General features: G+C 37.1%; 1 protein-coding gene across 2 annotated transcripts; it reads left to right on the top strand.

Annotated features, from left to right (window-relative positions):
- The first annotated feature begins 12126 nt into the window (after nt 1-12126).
- On the top strand, nt 12127-22627 carry LOC754228 (G-protein coupled receptor moody). Of its 2 annotated transcripts, none has more exons than XM_003725064.3 (2): nt 12127-12411; nt 21157-22627. In XM_003725064.3, the coding sequence occupies exon 2, from the start codon at nt 21294-21296 to the stop codon at nt 22608-22610; it is 1317 nt and encodes a 438-aa protein (XP_003725112.2). In that variant the 5' UTR covers nt 12127-12411; nt 21157-21293; the 3' UTR covers nt 22611-22627. The 2 variants fall into 2 exon arrangements, with proteins under 2 accessions (XP_003725112.2, XP_003725113.2); XM_003725065.3 differs by lacking the exon at nt 12127-12411 and adding an exon at nt 12421-12750.
- The last annotated feature ends 655 nt before the right edge of the window (nt 22628-23282 follow it).

Raw genomic sequence — 23282 nt, 5'->3', positions numbered from 1 at the left:
AAGAATTAATAAACAAAGATTGTATGATTCATGTGTATGTACTTTAAAAGTGTGTGTTGAAAATATTGATTCATTTTACTTGAGTACTTTACTGTATGATACAATATTTTGAAATTGGGTAGATGTCCCATTGAGGACGTTTAATGACCTAAATCTTACAACCTTTAAATGCAATCTATAGTATATATATATATATATATATATATATGGTTATGTTGTTCTGTTGTTCTATGGTTATGTGATCTGTTTAATAATTCTTTCTTTTTTTTTAAGTTCTATAATTTTGAGATAGTGAAATATATTTGTTAGGCATGTTATGTTGCCAATTTGCACTCAAATATAGCAACTCTCTAATGTTAACCCTGCTCTACTTTCATTGAAAGATATGGCGAAGAAAGAAAGCAGAAAGGTTGGTCTAAATGAAAAGGATGCTCGAGACGAGAAGAAATGGAGGGAGGGAGTGTGAAGTGACGCGAATATTGGTGACCCCTCGTAGGAAAGAAAAATGCTGCCTTTAATAAATGATGATGATGATGATGATATGTATGGAGATATACGTTGATAGGTGATGTAATCATCTTTTTAAAAAATTGTTTTATATGGTCTATAATTTTGAGATAATGAAATATATGTTTTAAGCATGTTATATTACCAATTTACACCACCATATAAATGTAGCAACTTTGTAATATTATTAACCCTGCTCCATTTCATTTTTCCTCATAAAGCATATTAGCATGAACACATTTGGATTTAAATATTGTTATGGGAATAAATAATTGCAAAGGCGGGATCAATATATGGCGTTTCAAATCGTACTATTGAATTGCCATGTAGCCGTATGACTTCAAGATTCTGTTCCACAAGAAATTAATTGGTATCAAAGGTAACTGTGGAATTTCAATTTGAAGTGGAATTGCAATCTGTCCCAAATATTAGCAACAAAATATACCTGAACACTTTTTAATCAATATAATCAATGTTCAATAAGTGAAATACATGTATACATTTTGATTTTCTACACACATAATAAGAATTGTTATTGTATCGCTTTTAGGAGTAACCCAGTTATCATTGATGCGTCTAGAGGGGTAATTCCAAATGAATTCCAGCAAAATAGATCCGTTTACTAACATATTCAAATTGAAGGATGTTTCTTTCCAGGGGACCTAGTAATGAGTTATACCATTAACCTCTTATTAATGAATCAACTACAATACATGGAATCCAGTCTGTATACATATTACTCGTTGCTATGTCGGGCAAGCCTCGAACAAGCTTTTGGGTTGTCAAGAACAATGTTTGTTTAAAAGTATGCATAACATTTGCATGTGTTAGTAAACCGGTCTTCTGCCACTACTCCTAAATTTTGCTTTGTGTAACATTTTTTACTGATTTTCCTACATGTATTTCAAAAGTTCGGTTGTACCTTTAATGTTCGTCTTAAGTTGTTTTGTACACGTAAAAGAAGGACTTTTTAACGAAATATAATGTCTTTCATACTTGCCATATGCTGTAACTAGGCATATGATTAAAACAATCTTTGGTGGAATCATGCGTACATGTAACGGACCAGAACATGTGTCCAACATAATCAATGAAGCTTCTCATTTTTTTTTTAATGCTTATCAAATATTAAAAGTGTTTTTTATTAAAATAATGTCAGCTTAGCCAAAACATAGCAACTCTTTATTTTTCCCCATTGCTTTTAAATACCTTTTACACTATGCTTTGTCAAGATAACTTTTTTTTTTATAATGCAATAATATACCATGTGTTCATTGTGTTGATACTTGAAAGAAGAATAAAAGTTCAAATATATTTGTCTTTGTTGGTATATCTAAATAAGGAAACTGAGATTTCATCATGATATGTTTAATCATTCATTTACAAAGTTTGTAAAACTGAAAATAAAGTTTCAGTGCTGGAGATACAAGTGATTCTGAAATTTGTCTTTTGTCCGGGCTCACCTTTTTTTATATTTAGTCAGATGTTGTCATTTGAACTGATTTAAGATATTGGTTACAAGAGTTGTGCACACTTTTGAGATGACGTTCAACGCAGAGGGGCTGTGCGTGGACAATGGAACTCTAGAATGGCAGTTTGCCACACATTTAAATGGACTCGTGCACATTTTCTTCATGTTTTTCTTTTCTTTTCTTCTCCACACTCACTTTTCCATTTGAAAGTGTGCTGTATTGTGCGTGGCTGCATTACAGTACGTATACACAAATAGTGTACCTAACTTTGGTAGCTCCTAATTAAAAAGTTATAACCAATATGACTTTGAAATCTATTTCATGATGAAGAGTACCTTGTTTTTTGTCCAATGATGCCATATTCTTAATATTTCTGCCACAGGTGAATGAGCACCAGGGTCTTTAAAATGGGTTGTCAAAATCGCCTTTTACCAAGTTTGAGCTGATGGAACGAATGTTGGTCAGGCCATTTGCATGTCCTTTTTTTGTTTTTAAATCATTTTAAAAGTTAAATTAAGTCCGCTCGTGTTTTAGTGCTTTATTGTTTAACATGATGCAATGTATCTAGGCTATCACGGAATCTTGTTTCAATCCATAGGGTAACCTTTAATTATTTTGAACAGCCTACTAACTTCTTGTCTCATGACACGTAATTTATTTCTTCTCACTCGTCCTCTGTGCCATTTCACACGCGTTAGGAGCATAAGGTGTTTATCTCGACTAGCAAATGAAAACTCAAAGGTCACTAAACACAAATGCAAGAGAGAACACATGTTGACAAAGATATTGATACAGTAGACTTTCATAAGAAAAGATAACATCCCAAATAAACTATCCATTTTCTATCACTCAATGATAAGGGTCACCTTAAACAAGGGGTGCGATTAAAGTCACGATTGTAATCGTCTTGAACAGAATATCATAAATTTTGCTTGTAATAAGCATTTCCTTGAGTTTGAGTTGATATTAACACCTATTTTTTTCAACTGCTTAATAGTCAATGTAAATAAGTGAATAAGTGGAAACAACGAATAGCACTTTAAATGTTTCGTCACTGAGATTTAATTAGTTCCTTATCCTTACAAATTATCAGTCACATCCGATTTGCTCCGATTGTGTTGAATTTGTAGAGCGTAACTTACATAATCTTACGATTAGAAGGATATTTTTTTCTCAACGTATCACGCATTCCATAGACTCAGCATACAATCGAAATTTGTGCCGATCAAAATAGACCATTTTCGTAATGTAATAACACTTAATGCATAAATCTTTGTGAAGTGAGCTAATTACTAGTACTTCATTCACCTATATTATGAAGTTAATAATTGTATTTCAATAGTCAGAATACGAGTTGTAGGCATGCGTATACATTACGTGTTAACATATAATTGTCCTACCTAACAAAACGGAATGTATGCGATTCGTATTATGACTATTGAAATAGAGCTATTGGTAACTGGTGAATAAAATAATTTGTAACGAGTCACTTAACAAAGAATATTGTGCATACAATTTTCTTTCGTATCCTTGCAATCAATTTTTAATTAAACGTGTTTACTAATGTTTTTCCTGGGGATCTATATAGTGACGAGTTATTGGAGTCCAGTCAGAGTCTGAATACATTATGTGTTGATAATCAAAGAACAATCTTTGATTAAAATATATTCATAAAATATGAATACGTTTATTAACTGGTCTATTATACAGAAATAACTGTTCGATATGGGCAATTCTTTATAGAACCTAGTTTATCAACCTTCCCATATAGGCTGTCAGTGGAGCAAGACGAAACTCAATAAAACCACCATCGATACAAGCGACCGAAGATTTAAAATATAGGCTACCACCGTCGTACGTCAAGATGAATCAAGCCTACAACTATACAACGACGACATCTTGTATAACTTATTCAAAGGCGGGGCGGGGCGAAGTGGCCCACAGCCCCTCCCATTTTAAAGAAAACCAGAGTAAGAACGAAAAGGAGGACTATGACGAATTGAAGAGAAGAAGAAATACCGAGGCCCCACCCTTTCGCAACCTAAGAAGGGTTTGAGGGGTTTCCTCCAGCAAGAAACAAAAATCGTGATATTTTTTAAGGTGAATCTTCAGCGTACCAATATACTACTCATTACCGAGAACATTACCTGATGTTCTTTTCGATATACTGCAACAGTTAATGTTTCCAAAGACTAAAGCTATAGGCTATTTTCGTAATGAAGGCAAATTCAAATGCATGCGCCTTTGTAAAGTACGTTGATACAAATTATTTCAGTTACCAATTTGAATCTCAATAGTCATAACGCGAATTGCATACAGAATATGTTGCTAGGTAGTCCAAACATTATGGCTTGCCCTACCTAACAACATATTATGTAGTCATTTGATTTCGGTTAAAGTGTTTACTCACTTTCTGAGATCTGTAATAATTTTCTATAATAATGCTTGACTCCCAAAACAAGGAGCACCTTTGATTTCTGATAAGGTCAAAGTTTAAGAACCTGGGTCAACCTTCTGTGACAATGTGATGATAACTAGACGAAGCTTAAAGGTAATACAAAGTTTTGGTATGGGGTCATGAATTTGGTTCAAATGAACTTATTGGAAGAATATGCGATTTTACAATATTCGATGATCGTTGGCGCGGTTGAAATCGAGTCTAAAGTGATGAAATTGTAAATAATAAACTATTTTTGTTGTATAGCTCCCTCTCCAGACTGATATTACTTTAGCTTTAAAACAATGTTTCTTGAGTACAATCGACCGATTTGTTATTCCCATTTGGAAATTATCAGATCTGCATATTCTGAGATTTTCATGGTCGCAGCTACCATGGAATGGCCTTAATCGCTATTTGACATAATTATTTAAAGTTTACCTGGAGCACCGGTAATTTTTTTATTATTCAATTTCTCGAAAGCAGAAGTGTTTTGGGGGCTAATTTTTTTTTGGTGCTCAGTGCATTTTGTCAAACATAGATTTAAAATGATAGAGGATTTCCTGATGTGATTTTGTTTAAACGCAGTCTTGTACTGTACTGAAGAAAAAAAGGGTTGATTTTAGAAGGCATCCTTTAAGATGACATCGAATACCTAATATCCTTTGGTTATCTTCAGTTATTTTGTGAATCTACATCCATTGTCATGTCTACTATAGTCTTGGGTCAGCCAAGGAGGTTTATTAATTCCGTGTCTGTCTATCTGTAGATCTCCTCTCTCCTATTACCCGTCTCTATCTCTCCTCATCCCTCGTCTCTCTCTCTCTCTCTCTCTCTCTCTCTCTCTCTCTCTCTCTCTCCCTCTCCCTCCCTCCCTCACTCTCTCCTCATCCCCCCTCTAACTCTCTCTCTCTCTCTCTCTATCCATGTTTTCAAATTATACATTAGTATAATCATGGTATCGACAGTTCTGACACCATGTCCACTCTGTAATAAAACCAACTGACAGAAATGTCTATCATGATATATATTCACAAAACTTTACTAACATACTTTTGTGATTGACAGATAGCAAACGAGATGCATGGGGAAAGTATTATTGCGGAGGTAAAACCTAAATAACATTAGAAAATTATATGTCTGTAGTTTATACTTCATTATCATCATGATGTTCTCAATGCATGGTGTTTTAGTCTACTATTATCCATACATTAATTTTGTTTGTGTCTCGCAACTTGTTTCTTCTCGCAGCGTATACTATTTACTACTGTACAAGTAGGGAAAGTGTCCTGTTATTGTAGCTTAAGGCCTATATAATTATGATAAATTATGTTTCACTTCTCGACACGAGACTACCAGGTTATGGGGTGATGACAAACAATTATTATAGTTACATGTACTTGCTTTGGCGGGCGTTGCACCAACCTGCTCACAGTTTATGCATTGCCTGAGATTTCCATTTCTCTAACTTTTTTTTGAGCTTTCATATATGATATTTCTGGTGTTTACACTGGCTTTGTATCAGGAGAATTTCTTCAAAGTTCGATCTTGCAAAATACTATTTGCGATTTGAGGTAAGTGTTTTGTCTCCTTTTAGCGATGTTTGTTTTATTAAGTACTGATGTTTCATAAAAATTTAAGTGTGTTTGGTCTATGAAGAAGTTTAAAAGATAATCTTGTAATATTCGATGCGGTGGCAATCTTCTAATAAAACATCTTGTGGCGTAGCTTAGGTCCAACAAAATGGGTCGCTGTGGGTCTCAGACTCAGTTTGGAAGGGAGTGTGCCGCTGAAGCCTCACTCCCTACTCATTTTTAAGGGTCATTTCGGGGGATTTTTCTCGAAGTAAAGCCCATTTTTCACAATTTTTTGAAATTTTGAAAAGACGGACCCATGTTTAGGCATATTTTTGTTAAAAATGGGACCCATGTTGAGGGATTTTTTTGTGAAAAACTAACACATTAGAGCGGCACAACTCTATATGTCTCAATATGAACATGCTACTTTTAAGAAATTGCCATCTTTACATATCCTGAATTAGATATAATATACATTGTTTATATCAAGCATAGAATTTGGATTGGAAAAAAAAGTCCGTTACACATTGAAAAAATTATTCATAATGTGTTGTTGCATACAAATGCATTTATTTATACTTTTCCTCACCCCCCCCCCCCCCCCGCCAACTTTAAGAATTCCTGGGTATTACTGATCTATAAAATCCTTTAAGATTTCATGCCGGATTTTTTTTTTGCATCAAAAGTATTTTATTCAGAACCTGTTAATAGATATTACTATATATAAACACATTTTATTGAGGTCTGAAAACAATACAGGCAATCCCTTCCTAAATCCCAACGGACCTACAGAAGAACAGCCTTTTGCTGAAGTTGGCGCCGTGCAAAAATAAAATAAACTGAACTGAATCCCCACCCCGCTCCCCATTCAAGAATTCCGTGACACATTCCAAAAGCCTGCCCCCTCATTAATCAAGTTCAAGTTCAAGATCACGCTTATAATAGCCAAAGTTCACTTGTCGTCGCTTGTCATTGATGAAAGGCCAGCATGGTTGTGACAGCCTGACAGATACAGATAGATGTATGTCAGATGGGACAGTCCTCTTGTCAAGACCAGCTACAGAGCCCATCGTTAGACAAGAGTCACAAGACGTCTGTTAATTGAGAACCAGAATGGCGCTAACTCCCAAATAGAATGCCATAATAGTTGTTTATATCATTTTTCTATAGGCAATAACACAAATCCTTGCAATATCAAACGTCAACAAAGCTATGAAATTAATATTTTCATTTCTATTTTTATATTCGTCTATATTGCCTTAATGACTCTTTAAAACTACATGTATGTAATTTATATTTCTTGATGTACATGTACTTTTACAACTTCCTCTTTTACTTCTATTCTTCATGTTTCTCCTCTCCGTTTTTCTGACTTCATGTTATCTTCTCTTTTTGTATTTTTTCTGCCCAAGCAATCTTACCATGTTAACTATAGTTTACATATTTCAATATTGACAAATCAATTGTAACTGTATTTTATGTTTGAAATATGTAATGAGTCTTTTAATTGTACACATGACCAATTCAGCCATTGGGCTGCAACCAGGGCTGCAATAATAATAATAATAACTAGAAAGATTGAGTGAAAAATGACATGAATGTAAAGATAGCTATAAAACGCTCTTATTGGAAAATGAATGGGAGCTGTGAGTGATTTCTTTGTTACATGTATGTAAATATAATGATACGCGACGACACGCATCTCCATACACAATGGTCATCTACGTGCAAAACGGCCCGAAACGGACAAAATTGCGCCTGCCGGACGGGTTAGCATGAGTGATTCCGGAGAACGAAGATTACAGAGACCTTGATGGGATGCTAGCGACTACGCCTACGAAGTTTGAAAGAAATTGGGATTGGGGAAAGAAGGGCTCACAAGCACTGCGTGCAAAACCAATGTGATTTGAGTGCATTATGAACACGTGATGACGCGTGCTACTTACGGCCGTCCTATTTACATAATCATGCATAGTATAAAATAGCGTCTAAAATGACCCCCTTAACATATTTTAAAATCAGGCTTTGAGAGGCCCTGAGTTTGGACACCCAGAATACATTTGCATAATTTCAAGGAAAAACGGAAAAGGGGCTAGGGGCGAAGCAGTCTGCAAAAATGACATCGTGGCCGATACGTGTTATAATTGGGCGGAAACTTGGCGGAATTCGTATAGTGACCCTTGGTAAAATGCAATTTACTCACGATTTTCTGTGTGAACATATTCCATAATTGGTATCATTCGAAAGGGCACTTCATTGCGGTCAGTTTGACACCATTGTCATCTGCACGCAATGTACTGCACACATCTAACGCGCTATTACGTAATGCATAGTAAATTCATCATTTTGTGCGATAACTTTGCGCTGACGTCTTTAAAATTTACCAAACTAGGTAGACAGTTGTCATGGATATGGATACATGTGTCTGCCAAGTTTCATTCACGTTGGTCTAAGGATCGTAATTTTAGAGCAAGTTGAGGTTATTTCAAAATTTTCTTGAAAATGGCGAATTTAGAGGGCAATTTTCTCAAATTTGGTCAGGGTAAGGGTATATAATTTTGTATATGGCTGGAAAGGGCATATGTTCGAGTATCTAAATCCAAAAAAGGGTACGGGTTTGCCAAGGCACAATAGAGATACGGCCACAGAAAGAAAGCCAATTCCCAGGACTTCAGAGGGCGCTATTTATTTTTTGCAGAGCCATTAGAGCGTGAAATTTGGCATGGCTATGTGCAATTATGAGATAAAGATACTGTGAGATTTAAAATCAAAACGGAATTTATATGAGAAAGTTATGGCAGTTTTAGATTTTTAGGGGTCCATTTTTCAAGAATATTAGAGATTTTTTATGGAATTGGTTTCAGATTTGAATTTCGAGTACGAAGATGGCATTTTGAAGGTCAGGTTATCTGTCGCAGGTAAAAGAACATCTCTTAGACTATCTAGGGGAATTTATTAGAAATGTGTAGGATCTAGAATAGTGGAGATAGGAAGGAAGAAAGAGAGGCCTTAAAATGGACCAGAAACGGACAAAATGGCGCCTGCACGGTTATGCATGAGTGATTTCGAGAATCGAAGAATGTAGTGACCTTGATGAGATGTTAGAGACTATGCCTATGAAATTTGAAAGGAAAAGGACATGAGGAAAGTACCTAACTAGGAATAACAAGCACTACGTGCAAAACGAATGCGATTTCCTGACGATAAGGAAGAAAACGAAAACAAGGAGGAGAATATTAATGCAGAATGGGGCAGAATGTGAACGAAAACAAGGCAATGACGAAGGTTCGTCATTGCAATAATGGTGGCTTCTTATATAGCGCACATGTCCGTCACGTTGTGACGCTCCTGGCGCTCTCCCGATTATTACCCTGGCTTTAGCAAGGCAGCCACTGCGGCGCACTAGCATTTCAAGGAATTAATTCCTGCCAGGTACCCATTTACATCACCTGGGTTGAGTGTGGCAAATGTAGATCAATGTCTTGCCAAAGGACATTAGTGCCGCGGCGGGACTCGAACCGCGGACCATAAGATCGGCAACTCATGTTTTTAATAAACCTTGAATTGAATTGAATTGAATTGAATCGAAAATTACTTTTACATCGACTTTAGAAAGCGCCATTCTGGCTCTCAACAGACAAGAATGCAGGCTCCGCGCGCAAAAGGTTTGCGTCCGTTCTCCCAAAATGGTGATCCGACCTTATATTGCTCCAGCGATGTTAACTCCAGGCTTTCTTTACTCAAAACATTGACTTATAGGCCTAACAGTTATTTATTAATTAGTCAATTTCTGATCGATGATGTAAGGTTAGAGGACTTAGCGTTATGGTTACGATTCGGTTTAAGGTTGGTTTTAGGGTTGTAGAATGAATATGAAAAGTTTGGTGAGTTCTCCCCACGCAGGTCGCGTTTTTTGTTTTACTTGAGGGCCGGTCGATTTGTGGTCTGAGGGCCGGTTCATGTTGCGTGGGCCTGTTGCATCAAAATTCCCTGTCACCGATATGGATTACACCATGTTCAGTCCCAGTCCGACCCCGGCGACACGGGTTGGGCATAATTATGTATGGTCTGATCAGTATTATGATAAGCCATGGCATTAATATCAAAGAGCTATAGAGGGAGGATGGGTCTTCAAAAAGCAGGTCAATTCCAGTTCCGTTCCTCTGATTTGCTATGTTCAAAGACCAATACATTAATGTCATTTTTAGTAGGCCTATATTGGTTTTATGCAATCTTGTTGATTCATCACGAAGTTCAAATAGTGCATGTCAACGCTGAATGCCACGGTTACTGGCGTTCTTGGAAAATATTAGTCCTTTATTTACCGCACTCTGTATTTTGTTAAGGGGGAAAAGGCGGGAAAAGGGCAAGCTTGATAACGTTTATTCTTGATATGCATCTTGACGATGATTATGTTCTTAGTCATTCAATGACTCTATAGAAATCGGTGTTAGCCACAATCGGTATAGGCTGCTAAGACTAAGTACAAACAAAACGAATGTATATATTCGCGTTAATAAAATACACATTGCATGTTTTATATTGAGTCATATAACGAACATTGTATAATAAACCAGGTTTGAGATTTATAGCCTATAGACATAGTCAGCAGCCTGATAGAGAACTTGGTTATATTTGCACGTAGCTCATCCTTTTGTATTATTGTCTGTACCACCGATCTCTCACTATATTTTTGGCATCGTCTACTTTTTGTATTGTGACCGTGATCTTTGTCATGTAAAGTACTCTCTTGTCCCGTTCTCGTCTCTGTTGGCATTCCTTTTCTCTATTTCTAGTTCCTCTTTGCAGTTACGAATTTGTTGGTGTAATTACTCATTATTCCTAACTATTCGACGGGTAAACAATAATATTGTACAAGCATTGCTTTTTAGGGGACCCCTCTGTTTCCAATATTTATTCCTTAAAGGTAAAGACCAGTATTGGAAACGCCCCAATTTCAAAAAATGAAATGGAAGCTCTCATTACCAATCATGTGAAAGAATATGTTTTGACTAATACATGATGATAAAAATTTGCCGGGAAACCGCCTACTAATTCATATATTTGGTAAATTCGTTTCTCTCATGGTCTGTGAGAGATATAGGGTAGTCCCATATACATCTTTCTGTGTATAGTGCTTGTAACTTTACGAAGAATGGGCCAAATTTCTTATCATTTTGATGATTCCAGAACCTTGCAGATGCTAGATGCTAGATGATCAACCTTTTCTGATCGATTCCACAACGTTTCTTTCACAATGAAATCGCATGACCATAACTGGTCTTTACCTTTAATTAATTTTTGTGTAAACGATTATATAAGTAATTGTAATGTTTTGTTGGAAAAAGAAATGAAATTGAAAATTGAAATAGAATTATGACATGCCTCCGTATGTGTACACTGACTGTTATAGTAATAAAGATTCAAGCAAAGGCGTATGACGCTAGAGGAACGATGGGGCTCCAACCCCCAATATTTTTGAAATCACCAATATTCGAGCATCCGCACGTTATATTCAGGCAGTTGGGAGTTGTAACTGTTGCTATTTTGTTAAGTATATTTTGATGACAAGAATTACATTATGTCGTGGTGTAGTGGTTCATTCACTTGACTCTCAATCCAGGGGTTGAAGGTTCGAATCCCAGTCCGACGCTAATTACGTCCTTTGTCAAGACGTTAATTCACATTAATTTTGCTGCTCTCCATCCAAGTGTAAAATGGGTAGGCTGCCTGGAATTAAATTGATGGGTAATACTAATTACAGGGCTCACAGGAATAGCTGTATTGATACTGGTGTGGCTAGGCCAAATTGTTATTTAAAAATTATTATTATTCATAGTAAAAAAGAAATGTGTAAAGTTAAAGGCATCTCTTGAGGGATTACATGACTTTTCAGGAGATGGCAGAATGTTGCAACGCGTTTAAACGCGGTGTTTACTAAATTTCCCTAATCTATGAACAAAACAACAAAAATGATGCAGCACGCCCCATCGATCTTTGTGCGTGGGACGTCACCCGATATAACAAAAGATGCACATAGTAAAGATTCGGGCTCTTCTCAAAAAATCCACCCCGAACAATAACTACAAAAGCTGATTCTGACGTCACGAAACGTCGTCTGTGATTCACTGTGTAGTACACTATTCATTACACAGTTGTGATCCAGCTATTCAAACACAGTTGTAGATGGGGATTTCAGTACACACGCGTATTATAGAGGAGCCACTTGGTTCCATTTTAACTTGAAGTTCACGGCATGTATAGTAGGCCTATATCCCAAATCAGGATTTCTTGATTTGGACCCTAACTGGTTGGAAGTTTTACTGTTTATGAACCTTCGAACTGTTTTGTGGTCCCAGCATTATGAAGTGATGTAGGACTACTTCCTTTTTATCAGCATTCGGAGCAAGATGACTTGGTATGTACCCGCCGACTTGAGCAGTGCATTTTTCTCGAATTAACTGGATTTCATCACAAGTATTTCACTAGGTTGGGGGAAGCTGGAGAAGCGCTGATTTGGATATAGCACATATTAAGTAAAATAACGCAATTCTCTTGCAGCACATACCACTTAGAAATTGCTCCGATGAACATATTCGGATCCGAATGTTTCCCGCAACCGCAAACTGGTGTACTAATTACGCGAACGTCGATGATGCGTGTATTCTGGGAGCACATATAGATTTCTAGTTTTTGCATTGATGTGCCTATACATTTTTCGGGTTATCCCGCCATTTGAGTAGCTATAATATAAAGTGTGAGTATATAAATATGTCTATCGTATATACTTACGTATGATTGATGGAATGTGCAGGGCGGTTTCAGGATTCTGTTTTAAAAAGGGGGCTCAGTACTGAAAATCTCTGAGCGAGAAGCCCCCTTACCCCAGCAAAAAAAAGATATTTCTATGTAAATGTACTTAGAAGAATGGCAGATTGGGTTTAAAAGTGGGACATGTGCCATGTGTGCCCCTTCCATTCATAGCGAGGTGTTACTAAGATCAGGGGGGCGTGGTAATTCATTATACTTTGATACCAAATTAAAGCCCCTCTTAAAAAGTGTTGGGAGCCCCGAATGAAATTCGCCAACAATTTCACTTAAATTGTATCATAATGTGAAAGAAATTGTAACTTTAAGACACACTCCTGCAAATATTTCCCCCTAAATTAATGTGTTTAAAGCCGAATATTGAAAAAACAATACTAGTTTGGGTTTTCTGTTGTACGCAGAAGACCTAAATTTTGTATTCTTTCATCATTATTCGACTTCAAACACATGTGTTTTTTAAAAACCTTGCAAAAGTGTGTCTTAAATGACATCCTGTTTCACATTATTATACAATTTAAGTGAAATTTTGCCATCGCATTTCTGGGGCTCCCAAAACTTTAAAGCTTTAAAACTGTCCACTTCCTTTTAATTGTTCCTGGTACTTATTGTGTACTACGTGAAGGGCACACTCCGGAAATATCCATCATTTTCCTTCGACGTTTAATTGCTTCGTTTAATTGTGAAGTTATAGGCCTAATACATTGTGAAACCTCTCAACAACTCTTGAAAATTATGTTTATAAGTGCGTCACGCGGCAAGCTATTTTGAATAAAGATTATCTAGTCGTTTAAACGACAGAAGTTTCATAGGGGATGTCATAAAGGTTGTAAATATCACTTTGCACAGAGTTAGAGCTCTCCAGAATCTGTGACAACATTATTATGTTGCTTTTTGCTTCTACCAAGCATTGGACACAATATGCTTCCTGATGTGTTCAATAATTAGTTTACCTTTAATTGTTCTGTCCATAATTATTATACTAGGAATGCCTAAAATATTCATTCCCTTTTTAATCGTATCTTGAAATTCTTCTTGTTAACATGCATCATCAAACAAAATGATAAAGAGATACATAATTATGGATAACATAATAATGCGCGCATGTGCGTTAACAATTTTTGTTAAAAAACAGAGAATAGGTAATCAAAGAAATAATTGACTCATTTTTATAATATAGTTAATATTGTTGTTACGTTAATATCATTGTTGTTATAATAATGTGTGGTAAAATTATGGTGAATACAGGCCGAGATCATTTTGGGGTAGTTTTCTTATGGGATTATTTTGTCCGAGAAAACTTGCCCGGGGTAAAAAAAAAAAAAAAAAAAAAAAACTTTACAAAAACGGGGTAGCTGCCCGGGAGGCGCGCGCCCGAGAGGAGTAGTCCTATGATACAGAGTTGCCTGGTGTAAAAAATAATGTCCTGCAATAGACTTAAGTTTTAGCCCTTCTCTTTAGACATGACACATATCAAAACCTTAAAGGTAAAGACCAGTTCTGGTCATGCGATTGCATTGTGAAAGAAACGTTGTGGAATCGATCAGAAAAGGTTGATCATCTAGCATCTAGCATCTGCAAGGTTCTGGAATCATCAAAATGATAAGAAATTTGGCCCTTTCTTTGTAAAGTTACAAGCACTATACACAGAAAGATGTATATGGGACTACCCTATATCTCTCACAGACCATGAGAGAAACAAATTTACCAAATATATGAATTAGAAGCCGGTTTCCCGGCAAATTTTTTATCATCATGTATTAGTCAAAACATATTCTTTCACATGATTGGTAATGAGAGCTTCCATTTCATTTTTTGAAATTGGGGCGTTTCCAATACTGGTCTTTACCTTTAATCGCGATATTCAGGGAAGTCGCTTTTTTAGTCGAATAAGCAAAGTGAAATGAATCGGATTGTGTAAACATAAGAAGCATGTAACACAGGGGCGTATCCAAAATTATTTTTCAAGAGGGGGGAGGGGAAAAATATACACTTCCGAAAAGGTTCAACATTTAGGAACAGACATTTATGTTATGTACTATGTACTAAAATGATATAATACTTATAATATAATTGTATGTGTTTGATTGAATTATACGGGTGGTATATACAATTCAGAGAAAAGGAGGACGACAGATAGATATACATGTACTGCATTTCGACGTAAAACTGTTTGTACTGGTGGTTCAGTCATAGAAGACCTTGAAAGCTGTTTTTAATTGTATTTTCTTTCTCGTTTTTCCGTATATTATTGCAGCGAATATTTTCACGCTGAATTTAATTCCCATCGCTCCAGCATGTAAATACTATAACGCATGCATGGTGAGTTACCGAATAAGATTCCCCATGCGGTTGTCATTGCGGTTTTCGCACTTTTACAAGAATTGTGACTTTTCGTTCGTAATAGTTTCTATCCCCTTCACCGAATTAGTAGAAAAGGAGGATTACTGGATAACAGCAAATTAAGTAACCATTTCATTGTACAATTATATAGAGTTCCCCTTCATTAATTCTTCTTGATCCCTTAGTATTACTTTAGCCTAACGGAATCATTCCCCCAAATGTGATATGAGTGTTTCATTGGTTTTGGGAATACATATATAGTATATTTTCGTTTTTTTTTTAATGTTGTTATGGTGGTTGCAATTAGATATGGTATTCTCTCTTTGTTTTCTTTTGAATGTTTATGAGAAAAAGAAAATGATGACAAACAACATAATGTTGGAACAGATAGGAAAGTATTCCGGCACTACATCACATTGACACTACCTCTTAGACAATTTGAAGTGCCATACGTATAGCGATTACAACATTAAAAAAATCATAACTTTCTTAAAATTTAGCAGATATAATTGAAAACTTCATTAGTTGCTTTCTCTGGTTTGTCTGCTTTCTTTTAGAATGGTTTTCTATTTGGGATGGAAATGCAGAATATCAGATGTGATGACAGAATTTATACTGCAGCATTTCCAGCATTCAATTTTTTTTTAAGGGTTGCAGACAGTCAGAGCCCCTGCTCTATCATCCACAAGTGTATTTTTAATTCCAAAATCCAAATCTGTTTCATTTTTTTAAAAGGTGGATATAGCTGTAAATTTTACAAGTAAGTAATTTTCATATAATACATGCATATACATGTAGCTAGGAGATGATTAACCCAACTAGCACTCTCGTGACAGCCGATTAAAAGAAATAGAACAGCTATTCGATCATTTTAAACCCGAAACTGGTCATTTTTACTAGATTTCAAGTCACTTTTAATATTGCAGATTCAAATTATTCAAATACATGTTCAAAAATATAAACAAAATTTTGATTAGATTCTCGAAAGAGTCCCTCGCACTTTTTTTTCTTCTATATTCAAATTCAATTAGATTCAATCCATATTTGAAAAAAAAATTCTTTTTAAAAGTGTACAATGACTTATCCACGTTTAGAGCAGCGATTTATTTCCAACAAAACATCATTATTCGCATGAAAACAATTATATCCAATTAACCTATTTAACATACATTAATTTAAATACTGATTTGTTTTGCGCATTTGACATTTACATACTTATCCTGATTACCACACAGTTGACTGCACCCCAAACGTACATGGGCTTTGTACAGTAATTATTTTGGACATATTGGCTGTGGACTAGATTGCAATACAATACTGCACCATATAGTCTGACGGATAATAAAAATCAATAAAATCTCTTCGCCTGCATGGCATTTTCCTCTTCATATCATCATACATCTGTCACACAGATTATTGCGTCGAGGTGTAAGAAAATCCCCATCTATTTTTGTTTAATTCATTATTTTCTAATTAAAAACCTAGGGGACTGAAAAATAAAATATTGTCATTGAGACGGGCTGTGTTCATGCCAGGAAAGTAAGGACACAGTGGCGTATCCAGGAATCTCGGGGGGGGGGGCACTAGCCAGAATAAAATGTGACACTCGAAAAAGAAAATGAAGGGCATCATTATTTTGAGGTGTGCTGTAATGATAATGAAGAAATAAAGGTATCACAGTTTCTTAAAGCGGAAATTACTACCGGGGCACATTCTTAAGTCAGATTGTGTTTTGCTGGGGAGGGGGGGGGGGGGGGGCAATCACCCTTGTGCCTCATGGATCCTAAGTGAAACGAATAATTAAATGAAGAACTGAATTTGTACTACTAAATGTAAAAAACCATAGACGCTACCCCACCGCAAAGAACGTCGAAAATTCCAGGGAGTGAACATGGTGTCACCACTATGAACCGTGGTGTGTGAATTTTCTCTTTGACCACAATGTGTGCGAGTGACACTGTGTTACCATTATGAACATACCTGTACATGGATTGTGTCATACACTCAGCATAAAAGTAATTTAGTTTATTAATGTTTTTAATTAAATTACTCTGTGGTGACAAAAGTATATTTCTGACAAAGATACAACCTCTATCGTTCTATTGTCGTAAAAGGGGTTTTCATTGAAAATGGATAAAGTGTGATTGTTTCTGCCCAAATGTTAATTGTTAAATAATGCAAAATCTGCGGTTAACTCGAAGTGAATCAATAAAGAATGGGGGCTGGGTCATCTGGGTGCATTGATACATTGATTGAAATCACTCGTATTTAATCGGGGACCTGATTTGGCAAACTATATACATAATGTCCCAATACAACGAAAGAATGGCAGGAAAACTCGACTTTTGGAATGCACATAATATATCAATCGCCATATTTGCTGAACTGTCTGGCGTGTTTGTATTTTACAATGACGGTTTCAATAGCTTCTCAAACATATCACAGTGCTTGGTTGTCAATGTCGATGGGAAATGGGGGCATATTCCACAATATACACTGTAGGAGAACGTCTTAAAGATTTGAGTTTTGGTCCTGCGATTACATTGTGAAATAAATTCTAGACTCAATTTGGAAAGGTTTATTTTGCCACCATACTTTGAGGGAAGTTTTCAATTACGGTTTTCACATTTGGGCCCTTTAACAAGTTTTGAGATTTTCACCGTGCAAATCCTTGCAACGCCCTATAAGATGTGCATTTTGTGGCAACCAGGATCAAAATATAAGCAACCCACTCATTGATTTCGTGAGTCTTTCTGTTAATAAGTATGTCGTGTGACTGAAGATAGTAAAGTACATTGTATATTAAGTTCGATACATGCATGATCTCTTCAAGTTTAACAGAAATATCAATTTAGAAGAGGGGCTTCGGTTCCCAAACGCTAGGTCTATATTATTGTACATTTGCCACTCTCTACCTAGGTGCAGGCGATGTGTACCTCGTGGAAGAAGTTCATTGAATACGTTTAGCGCCTGAGGGCAGCTTAGCTAAAGTTGGGGGTACCTCGTTGGCGCCGTGAATTATATGGGATATGGACGTATTACATGTACCGATTGATGATTTCCGCATACCAAGAGTCAGTTTGATACCTTTTTATTTATACCCTCTTCTTTGTTCTCCTAGTGGCGGATTAAGGGGGGGTGAGCCAGAAAGAAAGATAAAAAGAAGCGATATGGGCTGATTAGGAAGAAGAAGAAAAATCCATGAACAAATATTTTGAACTCCTTTCGAAAAATCAACACAAGGGCAATTTCAATACCCTTTTGTATCATCCTGTAAAAATCATGCTCGGATGAGTGAAACGTCATTGTCATGTTGGCAGAAGTTGTGTGAAAACATGTTTTTTTAGCACAGAGTTTGTAAAACCTTACAATTATGAACCGAGTGTACCATGTCAACTCCTTCTGTGTTCTGTTCTGCAAAGCGCGAAGAGACATGCTGGTTTATGTGCTATACAAAAATGTTTAATTATCATTATCATTATTATTAATTGCACATTTCAATGTGTAATCGTTAGTGAATATCGTAGCATAAAAATGACCCACCAAACACCTTATGCTTTTTGTTTCCTTGTCACAAAATTCTCGGTCGGACTGAGCCCCCCCCCCCCCCCCCCCCCCACCCACACCGCCACTGAATCCTCAAATCGGAGCCAGGATGCAATGTCTCCTGCCACTCTTCAACTTTTCAACAACCCCACGCCACCTTTTCTCTCATCTTCAAGCCCATAAAGGAGGTTTAAACCCATTTCGAGAGATATAAACTTAATATCACGTTGTGCAAACGAAATCATAAAATATGTTTCTGGGTTTTTAACAAAGTGTTTAGATAATGAATCAGTGCCGGAGAGCAACGCCAAAGAGCAAGCTAAATTGATTTGAAAAAGAATGTTCATGATCAACATGCATGGCGTAAGCTCCCCTGTATAAATAAATAATGAGAATAGCGAAGACTTTGTTCTATTCATAATAATGGTTATGCTCTGTTTACTATTCTCATGATATTTGTCTTTCAGGGTGTTTGTCTGTGACTTAATGATTATTAGGGGAAAACCGTGACAGAAACGAGATTTCATCATGCATCTCTTTTTATGTAATAACCTCTGATGTAAGAAAATGTGTTCTATAGAATGGTTGAAATTAATGTACGCTGTTGCCCATAACGTTGGAATTTTATTTTTCATACATCTTTTCACGAAATGATTGTGAGTGACAATATGGTATATTCTAGGTAGATTAAAGGTACTATGTCCCTTTTGCAGCCAACATCAAATTCTGTAGAACTTTGCAAGAATTATGAATATGTCATGTATGTCCTATCTGTGAAATTTAAACATTCAAATTATGCAAGGAAACCCGTTTACTTGCTAGACTTCACTGTCAGACACTGTTGAGTGACTGACTGGCTTTTTCATCTTTGGTAATAACATACATAAAATGAGCTCTTAAGGGTACATGAGCATTTGTCTACATCAATAATCCACTTCTTGAAATGGCCAAAATTAAACTGATTGAATCATTGCGTAGCATAAAACGTACGACCATTCATTACAATGGTCTGAAAAATCAGACTATTAGTTACTGGCTCTATAGCTCCTAAGTCGATTCGACAACTAAAAGTCATTATTTTCCCACTTAAAGACATTTTCAAGCCCCCCCCCCCCCCCCCCCCCCCAGGCGCGGATCCACGGGCTCAATTCTTTCGACCCGGCTATGGCAAGCCCTTTGTGTAAAAACTAGATAAACTCTGTTTTTCTCAGATAAACTCTGTTTTTCTCAGATAAACTCAGTTTATCAACAGATAAACACAGTTTATCAGAAAAACTCAGTTTATCAGTTGATAAACTCAGTTTATCAGTTGATAAACTCAATTTATCAAGAAAAACTCAGTGTATCAATGATAAACTCAGTTTATCAACAGATAAACAGAGTTTATCAGTTGATAAACTCAGTTTATCAGAAAAACTCAGTTTATCAGTTGATAAACTGAGTTTATCATTGACAAACACAGTTTTTCTGATAAACTGAGTATATCTAGTTTTTACACAATGGGCTTGCCATAGCCGGGCCGATAGAATTGGGCCCGTGGATCCGCGCCTGCCCCCCCCCCCTTTTTTTTTTAGGGAAGTTCTAAATTAGTATTGTCTTTCAAATGCCGTTGGAATTTAACCTTTTCATTTTTTGGCCTGCAAATGGGACATAGCACCTTTGAGTTATTATCTTCTCAGAACTTTAGTGATCATAATGGGCAACGGTGTTATTGTTATTGCACAACAAACACACAACTAAATGCCTGGACACGTGATTATACCGATCTCTTCTCCACTTTAAAGCCCCACTGTCCTACTTGTAGCTACTTGCTCCCTCTATATAGAAAACTTCCCCAATCGGTGCCTGTTGGTCCCCTATGATCCTCTTTTTCTTATGTTATTTGTGAGCTGAGTTGATGAGATAACCACCTGTCAGTGACCTGGCTGGGTGGTCTAATCCCTTCTGGCCCAGTATAGTATTGACAGTCTTTAAGCCAAGAAACAAATGCAAATACAGTAGTAATATATACTTCTTAAATAATGATTGTAAGGTAATATTTCTTGATCATAACACTATAGACTGGAAATCAAGACTTATATTAATGTGAATTCGTATAACTTTTGTATTATATACCTCTACATGTATATAGTACGCTTTTCATATATAAAAACGAAAACACACAGTAGCTTACGAAAGTTTTAATCTCCTCTTAAAACCCTTCTGCCCATAGTTTTCAATGATGATTAATCTATCAGGATCATAAGTGTAACATTCAGATTATACAACGTACATTTGTCTATTTCTGTATAAAAGATTTCGAATCAGTATAAAATCTAATTATAGGAGACCATTTCCTGAAATCGACATCACTGGCTGCATAAACACAACAGTTTTTGATATTTTTTTTTCCTACGAACTGTTGTTATTGATTTGTATTTCTCTCTTTTTTTTCTTTTTCCAATCATAGATATCGACTGGGAGCCGAATTTGACCCTGGGAGGTGATACTAAATCATGCATTAATAAATTGTATAGCTACATTGTATACAAGCATGTCCTCGACCTGAAGCTCTCGAACATTGTTGGGCAAACGTAGAGGGCGCTGATGTACGCCATGGCTTCGGTGACTTCAACTTCACGCGTCGTAACAGCGATGTTGCTTAATGCGACGCCGTCAAGTGGAGAGGAAGATTACGTCTTCATCGATTATAACCAACGCATCGCGGTATCAGCCTTGACACTCCTTATCAGTGTCTTTGGGTTGGTTGGGAACTTACTGGTTCTGTTTGCTGTATCGCTCTCTCGAAAACTCCAGACCAAAGTCAATGTATTCGTGGTGAACCTCTGCATCGCCGACTGCATCATATGTTGCGTCTTACCTTTCAACGTTGTTGCGATGCTCTCCAAGGAAGGATGGCCGCTATCGCCTAACATGTGTGCGGCAGCCGCTGGATTCTTGTGGATCGCTCTAGGTGTAGGAACCGTCACTCTAGCGTTAATTGCGTTTAACAGATATTACGTCATCAAGAAGTATAACTTTGACAAAGCTTATTCGTCAAAGCGGATAACATGCATGGTGGTCTTTTCTTGGCTGTACCCCGCGGTTCTGATCTTGATCGCCACTAACGCTGGGTTAGGAAGACTGGGTTACTCAATAAAGTACAAAGCATGTTTGCAGGACTCGACACATCCATTGTCGGAGTACTTGAGCCTCTATGCCGGCATCACTGTCTTCTTACCAAGTCTCGTGATCATCATATTTTGCTACGTGATGATATTTGTTCACGTCCGAAAGCATCATCGTCACCTGATCCGTATCTTTATCATTGGTGATGGAAATCGGAATGAGAGCTTCCAGGATACTGTTACTGTCGTGGAAGCTCCAGTAACGCCGCGAACTCCGACACAAGTGCATTTCCGCTATCCTCCGGAATCACAGAAGGCCGCTGATGATATCTCAGATGTCAAGGAGAACCTGTCATCCTCAGATCATTCTCCTGTTCCGTGTGACGACCTGCCGAGTCCGACGACGCCGGCGAACCCAATTACACCATCCACTCCGGCAAAGAACGGGACCGATGTTGACGGAGAAGTGCGCCCTCATCGCACCAAGTCTGTATCAGAAGAACTGTCACACACGGTGAGTCGACGCCAGGCGGACATCACTCGTAACGTCTTCTATGTCGTCTGTGCCTTCCTGATCTGTTTGACTCCTTACGGAATCGCCATTCTGTTGCCGAACAGTGAGCCAGGTGTCCCCTGGGTCATGCTTCTCCTGCAGTTCAATACATGTGTCAACCCGGTCATCTACGCCCTGAAGCATCCAACCTTTCGTGAGGTCATCCCTCGTATCCTTAGGTGTGACTTCAGCAACATCCCCGCCAAGTCAGCCTGGCTGAAGAAACTTCTTCGTAACAACTGAAATCTACTGTCCTTTGTATAAAAAGGATTATTTTCCATTCTCCATCCTTGCCGAAGAATAACGTCTTGGATTTAACTTAAAAGCGATTGCATGTGGAATTGTAGGACTACCTTGTCTTCCGCCATTCTCCGAGTTGGCCTAGCTGAAATTTAAAAACTTCTTTGGGAAAAAGGAAGAGAAACTGCACATGCTAAATATGCATACCGATCGTCTGGCTGATTAAGAATTGTATTCTTAATTTCGTTTGGCAAAATAATAACAACATATTTTTCAGATCTCGTCAATATAGTAGACATTAAGCTTTACCAGTGAGCTAGGCCTGAACACGATCGATATTTCGAGGCCTTATTTCGAATGCGTTGATAACTGCGCCAATCAAGCTTGTGAAAGCAATTAAGCCGATACGCTAGAACAGGCCTTCTCAACTAGTTTATTAGAAGTGCCAAAACGAAAAGAATTTGTAGTTGAAGTGCCACCCTGTATGGTTGACTGTTCTGCGAGGGAGCGTAGCAACTGAGCCGAAAATGGGTGGGGTCCAGGGGTGAAGCCCTAACGGGGGTAGCAGGGGTCGGTGCCCCCTGAAGATGGTGGAATTAGGGCTTTCAAAAGGCCCAAATGGGGCATTTCTAACACTATTTCATTCCACAATATAATCAATCATATTAATTTTAT

Source organism: Strongylocentrotus purpuratus, unplaced genomic scaffold (genome assembly GCF_000002235.5).
Source record: "Strongylocentrotus purpuratus isolate Spur 01 unplaced genomic scaffold, Spur_5.0 spur5_scaffold_19, whole genome shotgun sequence".
Lineage (NCBI taxonomy): Eukaryota > Metazoa > Echinodermata > Echinoidea > Camarodonta > Strongylocentrotidae > Strongylocentrotus > Strongylocentrotus purpuratus.
The sequence above is the reverse complement of the archived record's forward strand: the minus strand, read 5'-3'. Positions and strand labels throughout refer to the sequence as shown.